Source organism: Oncorhynchus mykiss, chromosome 23, assembly GCF_057628025.1.
Source record: "Oncorhynchus mykiss isolate SJ-2025 chromosome 23, ASM5762802v1, whole genome shotgun sequence".
Taxonomy (NCBI): domain Eukaryota; kingdom Metazoa; phylum Chordata; class Actinopteri; order Salmoniformes; family Salmonidae; genus Oncorhynchus; species Oncorhynchus mykiss.
The window spans coordinates 30,332,217-30,345,292 of NC_143044.1; the positions used below are offsets into that span (position 1 = coordinate 30,332,217).

Here is a 13,076-nt window from a genome sequence, read left to right on the forward strand (position 1 = left end):
TTAAATATAAAATGTATTAAGTAAAATGTACAATAGTTGGTTAGCCTATGCAACTGCTCAAATATATACTTTTTATTCCACTCTTTGAGACTGGAAATATTTTAAGTAGGTACTTTTTCTGAACATGTGAAAACATTCAAATACAAAACAAATCTTCAAGACTTGAACGTTTGGTTTAGAATGGTGATTACTCCTGTTTAGAACATCCCCCTCAGTCCACTCCGTCTCAAGCCCATGCCTCCTGAGTTACCATAGAAACCGCCGCCGCGGCCTAAAACCAACCAGGAAATAAATTCAGAAATGGCATTAAACATTGATTCAACCATTGTTGTCTGAGTGTTTTCTGAAATACAGGCAGGTGAGAGAAGAAACTTACCCATTTCAGATGCTCCACTAGCAGTTGAGTTTAAGAAGAGCTCAATGTATCGATGTTCTGGGGAACAAAAATAAATAAATTCCCTTTAAAAAAGGTTATATTTTATGGTTCATTTTGAGAGTGGGGTAATCATAACAGGGTAAAACAAAGTAGGGATCCACGTACGCATGTGATTCTTGTCCTTCGACATAGCTGAAACAGCATCTTCATGAGACCTAAACTCAACATCGGCCTCGCCTGTGGATTTCCCATTTGGTCCAAAGTCGATATGAACTCGCACAGGAGTCAATGGGGAGAAGAACTAAACCAAAAAGGCATACACGCCAAAGAGTAAGGGGCTGCTCTGACCACCATGATTGTATAAATTCCAAGTTACATAATTGGACTGTCAATATTTACTTTAAAATGTGTTGACATCATTGGAAGAAGAAATGGGAGTGATTATGGGTACTAGAGAAATGTGATTCTTACATTGGCTATGTCTCCCTCAGTGGCACGGAAAGGCAGGCCCCTCATGTGTACAAAATGGCCACTATGGAAGCCGCTGTGGGAGCCACTGTGGGAGCTATGATCACCTGCACCACCGTAGCCATGGCCACCTATAGCTGCAAGCCAAGCACAGAATACATTTTCCTGAGAAGGAAATGGAGGCACACCTTCAGTGTGACACTAAAAAGGAAAGAGCATATCTTACCTCTTCCTCTATCGCCCCTTATTCGGTCATCAAACATGCCATTGCCAAAACAGTAATTACTGAAGCCATTGTAGTTGTCAAAGCCGCCATAGCCTACGTAAACAGACACAAAGAATAGGGAATCAATTATCATCTTTTCAGACCATTGGCCATCCTCAATCCAGTCCATTCACAAACACTAAATTGACTTCACTAACCAAAACTATTGCACATACCCCCACTGTAGCCTCCTCCACGCATTTGGTCCAAAAGTGCACCCCCCCGTCCTGGACCAGGGAAGAACCCACCTCGCTCCATCATGGGCCTGTCGTAGGGACTGGGTCTCTGCCCCATCATCCTTCTGGGGAGCTCATAGTAAGCCCGGATCTCATTCCGGCTGCTCTTAAAGATTTCTATGTACCTGAATGGGTTTAAATGCAGGTGGGGTTATGACAAGAACACTACATGGGACAATAGCCATATGGAGAACATCAGCAGACAAGACATTGTGCATGATTTCATATGGGCAACTTTATCTAAGCCAAATAGTTGGCGTCAAACAGATAGCTTTATTGTACATCTAGAGGGGCAAGGAATAATACAATTTATTAATTTTAGCAATAGCAGTAACAATATGGCACAGCTTTCACATAATCTGCTAATATTACAGCAGGTTTTGACTTTGCACTTTCATCATGATGCAGTATTAGAAGGCACTCTGACATAAATAGCCTAGTTCCCACAATTCAGCTATTAACAGCTCTATGGTGGTACTGTCATACAATATCTATTGTACTGTCAAAGCTCTCAATTCTGCAGCACTGATCTTAATTCCCTTTTCCCCCATTGCACTGCTTGACAAATAAATTCAATGGAAGACAATGCCCAGATTAAGCATGGTAACTGTCCAAGTAACAAAAAAAATATATTCAAAGTGTGATTTATGAATGATCATACCATCTTTAACTTATAGGAAAGATGCATGACCCCCCGCCCCATATTAGTCATAAAATTAATACCCAGCCCAGACTTTCCGTCCCCACCTGTGCCCTATTCTTTCCTTGTGTTTCCCCAGTGCCTTTTCTGCTATCTCCTTTGAGGCAAACTGCACGAAGGCTTCCCCTGTGCTCCTCCCCTGGTAGTCCATCGGCAATGTTATCCCATTTGGCACGATTTTCAACCCTTTAACCCAAGGACAAATAACCCCACAAGGGGAGACATGTTAAAAGCTGCAACATTCCCATATGTACAAAAGAAAAACCCTTTCCGCTTTTATTTGACTATTTCAATGTGATATCTCTTAGTATTAGACACACCAAAAGACCCAAGAACATACTGCTGAACTTTATTCATGAACACATTGACTTCATGTTATTCAAAGAACAGTAACATCAGAGCAGCATCATGCCATCCAGAAGATGTGGTGACTTTGCGTGTGGTTTTATAAACAGATATTTGTACATTTGTGTGCATGTATGTTATTTAACTATAAGAGATTGAATATCATGCTATACTAAGTCACCACATTCTTATAAAGCCAAATACGGATTTAATTATTTTGAATTGTATTTGCTTGTCATGCACTTACTTGAATGGCTGAAAACTCTAATCCAGCAATAGGCCTGTTTTTGCATTCATAGTTTAAGACATACACTTTGTTTATAGACACCTTACTAAAGCAACGCTATGTATGTACCTGCAAAGAACTGCACTATCTCCTCCTTACTGCAGCCAAAAGGAAGTCCCCGGAGACGTATCATACACCCGCTGCAGCTGTCGTAGTCAGTAGGGCCGCTGCGTTTCAACACCCAGTCCATCTCGCTACGGTTTGACTTGAAAACTACAAGACCGGACAGGAACGGCAAGGATTGACATTAAGATCTGAAAGGTACTCGGTAGGTGGGCAAGTTTTGGGGCTTTTTTGGTTGTCCGTCATGGGTATTTTTTGGTTGCCGAAGACTATGTTCACTTGCCCGAAAGTATAAACTTAACTATTTCCACAAACACATTGGGGAGGAATCAGAAAGACCAGACTAGAGGTCGACCGATTAAATCGGAATGGCTGATTAATTAGGGCCGATTTCAAGTTTTCATAACAATCGGAAATCTGTATTTTTGGACACCTTTAATATTCTTTATTTAACTAGGCAAGTCAGCTTTATTTTCAATGACGGCCTAGGAACGGTGGGTTAACTGCCTCGTTCAGTGGCAGAACGAGGGATCCAATCTTGCAACATTACAGTTAACTAGTCTAACGCAATAACGACCTGCCTCTCTCTCGTTGTACTCCACAAGGAGTTCCTGTTACGCGAATGTAGTAAGCCAAGGTAAGTTTCTAGCTAGTTAAACGTATCATAATCACTAGTTAACTACACATGGTTGATGATATTACTAGATATTATCTAGCGTGTCCCGCGTTGCATATAATCTGACTGAGCATACAAACATCGAAGTATCTGACTGAGCGGTGGTAGGCAGAAGCAGGCACGTAAACATTCATTCAAACAGCACTTTCAGGCATTTTGCCAGCAGCCCTTCGTTGCGCGTCAAGCATTGTGCTGTTTATGACTTCAAGCCTATCAACTCCCGAGATGAGGCTGGTGTAACCGAAGTAAAATGGCTAGCTAGTTAGCGCGCGCTAATAGCGTTTCAAACGTCACTCGCTCTGAGCCTTGGAGTGGTTGTTCCCCTTGCTCTGCATGGGTAACGCTGCTTCGAGGGTGGCTGTTGTCATTGTCAAAGGTTAATGAAATACAAATGGTATAGAGGGAAATAGTCCTATAATAACTACAACCTAAAACTTCTTACCTGGGAATATGAAGACTCATGTTAAAAGGAACCACCAGCTTTCATATGTTCTCATGTTCTGAGCAAGGAACTTAAACATTAGCTTTCTTACATAGCACATATTGCACTTTTACTTTCTTCTCCAACACTTTTTTTTTGCATTATTTAAACCAAATTATACACATTACATTATTTATTTGAGGCTAAATTGATTTTCTTGATGTACTATATTAACTTAAGTGTTCATTCAGTATTGTTGTAATTGTCATTAATCGGTATCGGCTTTTTTGGTTCTCCAATAATCGGTATCGGTGTTGAAAAATTATAAAATCGGTCGACCTCTAGACCAGACTACTGAAATACTTTATATTTTGGTTATCATCAGTAAAATATAATAATAAATAACCTGCCCAATGGGGCAACCTCTGAGCAGGCTCAACTTGCGCAACTGCTCAGGTCACTTGTCCCGGACAACCCTTCATGTCAATCCTTGAGCGGGCAACATCGGTCATAATATACTGAATAACAACTAGCTGACTGATTGATAAGTCTAAATGTGACGACAGACAGATTAGAGATCTGTCAGACAAAATACCTTCAATATAGCGATGACCCATGTGTTTCCTATCCTTTGCTATGGCTTTTTTAAAATCCTCTGCTGATTTCAGCTCCACGAAAGCTTCTCCACTGGGCCTTCCTTCTTTGGAAAACGTGAAGCACACTCCATTCACTTTCCCGACGATGTTACAATCTGCAAGATACACAAGATTAACTTAATTTGAGCCTTCTTCATTGAGCCTTCATTATTCCAGCCAGGTGCAAACAAACGATAAAGTGACTATTGAATGCCACCACTTTCAGTTTTATGAACGAGGCCTACTCACCAGAGAAGAACCCTGCCACCTCTTCCTGGGTGCAGGACCAAGGCAAGCCACGAATTCTCACCACATACCCATCATCATTCACAGACATAGTCTCTTCCTCTGGACCATGGTTAAAAAGGGCAATACAAGTCTTCATTAACGTTAGCAATATTGTGCATAAAACTTACAACCTTACTAAAGTACTAGCTAGGCCTACATGTGGAATTAGATTTCCTAGTAATTAACATGAGCTAGCTAACGTTAATTGTTAACTAGTTAAACCAGCTAATGTTAATTGTTTGCCTCAAGGTCGATTGCATCTTCTTGGGACTTTGGCGAACCTCGCAATTATTGACTAGTTTAACTTAACTAGCTACAAGGTTACCGGTCTTTTTTTTTTGACTATACAAGTCTTGATAGTTAACGTTAGCTAGAATGAAATCAGAGAGATTCATTTCTCACTCAAGCGCTGTTAATTGGGTTCTGTCATTATAGATGTCCTTGATAGTTTACTGACTCTGTGACTAAAACACCAATTTCCATAAACTATCCAGATAGATAATGGTATGTTTTCGACAATACATTATTAGCTATCTAGCTAGCCAGTCTTGTTCCGGAGTAGACGCTAAATAACGTTAGCTAGCTAGCCAACTCTTGCTAAGCTAGCTAGCTAGGACATCGTAACGGTCAAACGGTCTAGGTCAGAAAACAAAACTGTCCATCCAGTTCCGAAAATATATCCATTCCAAAGCGAACAAAAAAAGCATTATATATTTCAATAGGAAGCCACACAAATATTGGGAATAAAATGATAAAACGCGTCTTACAATTTATTTTCCCCGGTCTCAGTTCTTCTCAGGTGACAGGGAGTTCCGCAGCAGGTAATGTCGCGAGAACATAAAACCTCTTCTACCAACAGCCGCCCTCTAGCAGTTTCTAAACGCAGAGGCGCAACATCGCGAGACTTCTGGGAACGCTTACCAAATTTACCAAAGGCCCAGATTCACAAAACGTTCTTAATTGCACTTTTCCCTTAACTATACACTTAAGAAGAAAGTTAAGCAAAGTTGCTATTCCTCAAAAAGGTTATTGGAAATGTTCTTATGTTTCTCCTTAAACTAAAAATTAAGAAGACATTAGATTATTGAAAATAAAATTATTAATTCCAAGAAAGCTAAACCCTTGTTTTAAGCAGGGCAGTCAGAATAAAAGCTCCTGAAAGCCATTGAACATGTTTAATTCACACAAACTTTATCTGAAAATTTCACAATTGATTATTTTACACCCAAGAACATGTTTTAGAACAATAATCTCAGTAAGAAATATGCTAACATGATTGCCATTACTAGATAAATAGCTTGCTAAAACGGTTGTCTAGCAACAACCACATAACATTTGTAAGAAGATATTTGAGAAGTTCCTAAAAAAAATCATTCAATATTAAGATAGTGTTGATGAATTGCACTTACGAACTATTTTATTAACTTGTTGTTTTTCTTAATAAGCTTCTTAAGTTTTTGCGTAAGAAGTGTTTTGTGAATCTGGGCCCAGGTCGGGAGTTGTAGTTTGAGAAGTCAATAAGAGATGTGAAAAATTATTAATTAGTTGTTACTTTTCACTAAATCTAAAGGCACAACCTAGATTCGAGCCAATGTCTTAAGTAGTTGAACATGTTATTACTCCAACCTCGTTAAAGCGACAAACTGCCAAGTTTTCATTCTCGTCAAAAACAACTCTTATATCGAAGGAGTGACTTTAATTTGATGACTTGCACATGCGCAGTTCGGCGCGAAACGACCGTTGGACCAGATGACGTGTTTTAACGAATGTTATTTTTTAAATATAAACAAAATCAATACAAAAAGTACATGGGGGAACACAAGAATATAGAACGAATATAGAAAGGACAATTGGGCTAGGGGGTACAATATCACATTACACAAGGACCTTAAGGGACACACACACACTTAGACATAACAGCTTTTTTGTTGGTAGAATATTTAATTGTCTTAAAATTTGGTTCAATTTATTTTGTAAGGTAAGAAAATGTGTTTTATTTGGACATTTACATTTGTGAATATGACATTTGGCCAAAATAATAATTAAATTAATTACCTAGAATTGTTTCATATTGGCACTCCCCACCCAGTAGGCGCAGTTCTCCATAGGAATGAATAGAATGCTTCAGTATTTCAATTAGAATGTTTGAATGACAAATTTACATGTATTTAGGTATATGTTTGTTATAATGGGGACAGTACTTTTTCATGTTTTATTTTTATGTTTAGGTCACAATATGTAAAATGATGCATTAAGGTATCTATAATAGAATACATGTGGCAAAAATTTATGTAGACATTAATACATACATTTCTATAGCCTCCAAAATATATATATTTTTACAGCGGTGAGGGAGTGCCAGAATGGGGGCATGGTGGCTTTAATACAGTGCCACCATCTAGTGTATATATAAATAATTGACCGCAAAGGCTGTTGAAGAATGGTGCGCACACGGTTTTGGCGAAATGTGTCTTTCAGTACAAACCTTCACGTAACCTAGCAAATGTGGAATCAAACTGAACGCACTCCTGTTTAAGATGGGTTCCTCCTTGTGATTTTGAAAAAATAAATAAAAATGAACCCAGGGCAGATGCGCACCGAGAGATAGCTACACCTGTCCGTTTCTATGAAATCAATTAAATATCGTGCTCATCTGCACTACCTAAAAAGACAGACGAGCAATATTTCAAGGTGGGCCTATTCTATTGGGGAGATTGTCTAGCCAAGCCAGCACTATCAAGTGAGTGCAGACAAAGGAAAGGAGAAAAGGAGAGGAAGCAATGGACTTTAGACTTTTGGGATGATACACCCACTGGTTAAAGTCCATTTGGAGGCGTGCAGCTGTTAAACTTCTGCACTTCTCACTGGGAAATCAGCATAGGCCACTCTAATAAGTAATGGAGATTCCAGTATTCATTGTTGATGCATTTACCAATTTACCTTTCAAAGGAAATCCTGCAGCAGTTTGTCCCCTTTTACATGCAAGTATACTTTCTTTATACATAATTACATCTTATTACATATTCTCATGTATTGCTGAATAATCAACATTAGTATTTGCTTTAAGTTATCTAACCAGTAATCATGCAAAAAAAATACTGTTGACTGTTCAAAACCAAACAGGAATTGCAGGATGATATGTACCAGAAAATTGCTGCTGAGATGAACCTGTCAGAGACTGCCTTCATCATAAGGCTAAATTCAAAAGATGACTTCAGCTCAGGTATCTTTTTCGAGACATTCTGAAATAGAGTTGAAACTGTACTCTATTTCTGTGCAGAAGTTTTCCAAATCTGCCATCTGGTGGTACTCTATTTTATTGCAATTAACCAAGAGGGGGTGATTGATGCCAATGAGAATGAGAGTATATGGGACTCAGGAAAGAAAAGGTAAATCAACTCATCACAACATCCTGAGATTACTGACATGGGAACTTGTATGTATTTTGGTATGTGTTGTATTGAAGGAGCACGCTTCCGCTTGCGTTGGTTCAGCCCCACCAATGAGGTTCCTCTGTGTGGACATGCCACCCTAGCTTCAGCTGCTGTACTGTTTTACAAAAAAAGTAAGAATGACTGTCACATAACAGTATCTCACATGTAAGCAAGTGAATGGCAACTAGTACAAACATATAGTGCAATTCAATTGTTTCTATCCCACAATTCCCTTCCTAAAGAAAATGTCAACGCAAAAGTGGTATTTGAGACTTTGAGTGGAGAGCTGTATGTGCAACAAAAGGGGGAATCTATAGTGATGGAGTTCCCTCTGAACAAACCTACTCCGCTGGTAGGTGATGAAATCAATGTGGCACATTTATGTTCAACATATATATACACTGTACACGTTATAAGTTTTGCATAAAAGCCTTTGCAAATTAATGTAACTTCAGAATTGAAACTTCATATCCACAGGGTCTCAATGAATTTAAAGACATTGTTAATGTAAGTACATCATCCTTCTTACCACTGTTTCTATAATTTATGGTGAAGAATTAAGATCATGTCCATCAGTCTGAATATGAATGCGCAGGCTGCTGTGGGAGACCAGCCGGTTCTAGAAGTGTGCCTCTGTGGCACCACCAAAAAGCTAATGGTGCGCCTTGCTGACACTTGTGACAGGTAACAAAAAAAAAAACTTACTTTATACATTATCACTGGTGCTGGGAAACAGGATGGAATGGCAAATTTCACTTGAAAGGGATTGAAAAAGTGACTGTTTGGTTTTTAGGTCAGTGCTCACATCCCTGCAGCCAGACCCAGCAGTTCTTCTCCGTGTAAACACTGGAGGAAGGGTTAGGGGTCTGATTGTCACCATGATTGGAGCCCCTGGCTGTCAGCCTGGCTATGACTTCTACTCCAGAAACTTCTCCCCCTGGTTTGGGATTCCTGAGGACCCTGTGACTGGTAAGTACAGCAGACATTGGCAAGTCTTTTCTGTAGTCTTTTAGAAAGTTTAATTTGGTTTGTTTTTACATCATTGCAGGCTCTGCACATACTGTCCTTGCAGGCTACTGGTCTGAGAAACTGGGCAAGAAAAAGATGCTGGGTGGGTAACAGTGGAGGCTGCTAAGGGGAGGACGGCTCATGACAACAGCTGGAACCGCACAAATGGAATGGCATCAAACACGTGGAAACCATGTGATTGATACCATTCCACTTACTCCGCTCCAGCCATTACCACAAGCCCGTTCTCCCCAATTAAGGTGCCACCAACCTTCTGCGGTGGGTAATGTAAACAGTGCAACATGGAGTTCAAATTCCATTGCACAGAACCCAATCAATTTACAGATATTGATGGACAGGTACATCTAGAGTAAAATAAATCCAATAAATAAATAATGTATATATATATCATTCAAAGAACTACCACACTGCATTCTCCTCCTGTGTGACAGCCTATCAGTGCTCCAGTCGTGGTGGGGAGTTGGAGCTGGAACTACGGGATGATGGCAGACTGAATATCGCTGGCCAGGCTGTAACCGTCCTGCAAGGGATTCTAACTGTGTAGAGGCTATACTGTTCACGTCAACCTAGCCAAATAATCTGTAGACCTAGCTGTGGCTACAGATTGAGTTTGAGATTAACAATTTGATACAATGGAATAGTCATTTAACAGATGCTCTTATCCAGAGCGATTTACAGGTTTGGGTTAAGTGCCATGCCAAGGGCACAGGCAGACTTTTCACCAAGTTGGCTCAGGATTCGAACCAGCGACTTTTCAGTTACTGGCCCAACAGTCTTTAACCGCTAGTCTACCTGCCGCTCTAGTGAACACTCAACATACAATCCTCACCATTTGTATTTGGACAGTAATCTTAAATTAAAATTTAGGCTCTATAGCCCAGCATTTTGGATTCGAGATCAAGTTTTGAGTAGGAGGCGAGAATACAGAATGTCACTTAATGTGAGGGTATTTTCATACATATTGGTTGCAACACTATATACACAGAGCGTTGCCATTCTTAAAATTACTTATTTTGGTGTTCAAACTTTTGTTCATGTCTTATCTAAACTCTGGCACTGCAACATAAGCATGAGGAAGTGTATTGCTGGTTAGGGTAAATTTCTGAAAACCAAGTGAAATCGCAAAAAAAGAAAGTGTCTGTAACCTCCTGTTCTCTACATGTGACCCCATGTCTGGACTCCAAAATGCAGATTTGGTTCCAATAAAGAAAACTTATTTAATGAGACAAAAGCGCTTCATGAATCGTGTCCCCCCATTTGAAGTCAGAATTAGAATTTATGCTTCATTTTCCAAATACATATGGTGAGGACTGTATTTCAACAGTCTGGAATTTTACTGACAGGGACACAAGGGAAACAAATGTACAACACTTAAAATGATTTATTCACATAGAAATTTTCAAAATGAACGTCAATATAACAAGTAAAAGCTCGACAATCAGCACTGGCTCAGAAACAAGACTAATGACCAATCTTAATCTAACGGAGGTCTGTGAGGCAATGTCTGAGCAATTGCTACATAGCAGATTTAGTGTAAATGGTGCCTGTACTTCAACTTTCGAATGGTCACATTCTGTTGTAATAAAAATAATTAAAACAATAACACCACAAACATAGCTGCCATGGATTCTTGTTAAAACATGAATTAAAAAATATATAGCATATTATCAACTATTTCAAGTAATCAATATTGAGGAATCGATACATTGCTTGATCAGTCTAAAGGCTGATTTCCAGATGGTGAGTGGAGGAAAGGCAATGTTCTACATCAGATGTCCCGTCACAGGTGCATGGTGGGTAATACCTCATGGGCTGCTGGAGGGAGCTGGAAGACGTGGGCCAGTTAAAACAAACACCCTGAGTGGATTGAACAGTAATCATTATCAATCATCAAACAACAACTTAAACCTGTAAAACATTGTTTAAACCTGTAAAACACTGATGTCTACTGCCATTGACCTGGGGGATAGGTTTATGACAGTCATAAATACCTATTCCCTCCCTTCTCTCTCTACCCTAGTGAGGTTACATTTGCAAAACCCTTGGTTAACAGAGATTCTGGGAACATCAGAAGGTGGGGGGAAATTAACTATATTCTGGTAATCTGACCAATGGAACATATGCAGTGGTACTTAATGAATATGATGTCAGTTCGGTTGTCATCTGAGACATTCTCATCAATGATCAGATGACAAACTCTACAGTGGAAAGTCTACACATCAGTTATCGGATTCACATGGAATTGTTGTTCAATTTAAATGTTTGAATATTAAATTATTCGTGATGGGATGAAATGTGATTTTAGCTTCTAAAATGTGAGATTTGGGTTTTCATAAGGGCTCTGTTCAATCAGTGGCCCGCCCCTGTGAAGGGACATGGGCTATAAAAAAAAACCCTTTTCAAATACGCCCTCCTCTCCCTTCCTATATAAGCCCTTGACGTCAATGTAACCTCCTGTTCCGAGGATGTAGGACGACGGTCCTATGTCAGAATGGTTCAGATAATAACTACAGAACGAAGCCAACATCAGCGTGAGCTTTGGTTGCGAATGGTATGAACTTTGAACTCTTATTCACTACAGAAGTGATACCTCCTAGCCGTTGAGATAGCAACAGCAGATGGTTAGGAAGGAACAGAGAGTATCCTGTCTATCACCTAACGCCGTTACTACAACGTATCCAATTGACAACCAGAGACATTCTTCAAAGGACTCGGTTTGGCAACACGGCCTTCCATCTACCACCAACCTACCGAAGAGCAGCTCAGAGTAAATATTTATTGCATTTTCCTTTTCCAAATGGGCGGTAATTTAGAATGCATCAGATACTGTATTTACGATAGCACAGCTTCTCCCTGTGTCCCTGAGTCTTCCCACTCTTTCACTCAAACCCAGCCCTTTTCCTTTGTGTAACAAGCTGTCATATCTGTTCCGCCCGCTAGGGACGTTTTCCTTTATGACGTAATTTGTAATCAAGATAACAGCTCTATAAATATTATTTCGTGGTGCCCGACTCTCTAGTTAATTACATTTACATGATTAGCTCAATCAGGTAATATTAATTACAGATTACAAAAAATATAGAATAGCATGTCATATCACTTAATCTGGCATAGCCAAAGACACGACACTATACAACAAACATTATAGCACCTCCACAGCATCCATTCACCACTATTTCTCTCAGCCATGGTTAAGGCCATACTGGGCAGTGTAAAGGATATCATGCTCTCCTGTGTGAGGTGGTTGAGGAGTTTTTCCAGGGGGGCGTAGCGGCGCAGGGTGGGGGCCGAGCCCACCATGAGGAGCTTGTGTTTAGCTCTCGTGATGGCCACGTTCAGCCTCCTCCAGTCCTTCAGCAGCTCACCCAGCTGGCAACAGACGAGGTCTCACACAGATCAAAAATGTCACGACAGATACAATATGTCCAATTTATTAACAAATAACTAATGTTGAAATTTGCAGAGAATCTATTTTAACTATCCATCCAATTTTGAGGTACTTTGACAAAGGTCAAGATCTCAAGAGACATGGTCGGTTTAAGGTCAACTCACATTGCCTTCTAGGTTACTCCTGACAAAGGAAACGATGATGACGCTCTTGTCGCGGCCCTGGTACTTGTCCACAGTGTTGACCTCCACAGTGCTGAAGGCTGGCCCGGCTAGTAGGCCTGAGATGGCCTTCAGTTGTTGTCTGTAGGGAGCAATGACCCCGATGTCACTGGCCCTGCACCCAGCCTAGTAGAACATAAGGGTATAATTAAGCAATAAGGCCCGAGGGGGTGTGGTATATGGCCAACGTACCACAGCTAAGGGCTGTTCTTATCCACAACATAACACAGAGTGCTAGGACACAG

The 13,076-nt window shown here is 40.1% G+C and overlaps 3 protein-coding genes across 6 annotated transcripts in view; 1 reads left to right on the forward strand and 2 right to left on the reverse strand.

The window, feature by feature from the left end:
* On the reverse strand, positions 1–6,484 carry hnrnph3 (heterogeneous nuclear ribonucleoprotein H3 (2H9)). 2 transcript variants are annotated; one of them, XM_021580992.3, is made up of 11 exons: positions 5,527–6,484; positions 4,721–4,819; positions 4,432–4,587; positions 2,746–2,889; positions 2,093–2,231; positions 1,286–1,470; positions 1,071–1,163; positions 848–981; positions 542–677; positions 377–433; positions 1–271 (listed from the first exon to the last, which is right to left on the reverse strand). In XM_021580992.3, the coding sequence occupies exons 2-11, from the start codon at positions 4,806–4,808 to the stop codon at positions 198–200; spliced, it is 1,206 nt and encodes a 401-aa protein (XP_021436667.1). In that variant the 5' UTR covers positions 4,809–4,819; positions 5,527–6,484; the 3' UTR covers positions 1–197. The 2 variants fall into 2 exon arrangements, with proteins under 2 accessions (XP_021436667.1, XP_090073391.1); XM_090217265.1 differs by lacking the exon at positions 2,093–2,231.
* On the forward strand, positions 6,474–10,834 carry pbld (phenazine biosynthesis like protein domain containing). Of its 2 annotated transcripts, XM_021580994.3 has the most exons (10): positions 6,474–6,737; positions 7,709–7,740; positions 7,883–7,982; positions 8,226–8,324; positions 8,436–8,545; positions 8,671–8,700; positions 8,789–8,877; positions 8,987–9,162; positions 9,242–9,304; positions 9,654–10,834. In XM_021580994.3, the coding sequence occupies exons 3-10, from the start codon at positions 7,898–7,900 to the stop codon at positions 9,764–9,766; spliced, it is 765 nt and encodes a 254-aa protein (XP_021436669.2). In that variant the 5' UTR covers positions 6,474–6,737; positions 7,709–7,740; positions 7,883–7,897; the 3' UTR covers positions 9,767–10,834. The 2 variants fall into 2 exon arrangements, with proteins under 2 accessions (XP_021436669.2, XP_021436668.2); XM_021580993.3 differs by lacking the exon at positions 6,474–6,737 and having other exon boundaries at positions 7,466–7,740.
* The window catches only part of dna2 (DNA replication helicase/nuclease 2), a 34,466-nt gene continuing 31,978 nt past the window's right edge, over positions 10,589–13,076 (reverse strand). For both annotated transcript variants that reach the window (XR_016491056.1, XM_021580991.3), the window contains exons 21-23: positions 12,775–12,957; positions 12,445–12,591; positions 10,589–11,056 (exon numbers count right to left, since the gene is read on the reverse strand). Coding sequence is in view for 1 of the 2 variants with exons in the window: in XM_021580991.3 (XP_021436666.3) it covers positions 11,003–11,056; positions 12,445–12,591; positions 12,775–12,957 (384 nt within the window). In the remaining variant the exon portion in view is untranslated. The remainder of the gene's footprint in view (positions 11,057–12,444; positions 12,592–12,774; positions 12,958–13,076) is intronic.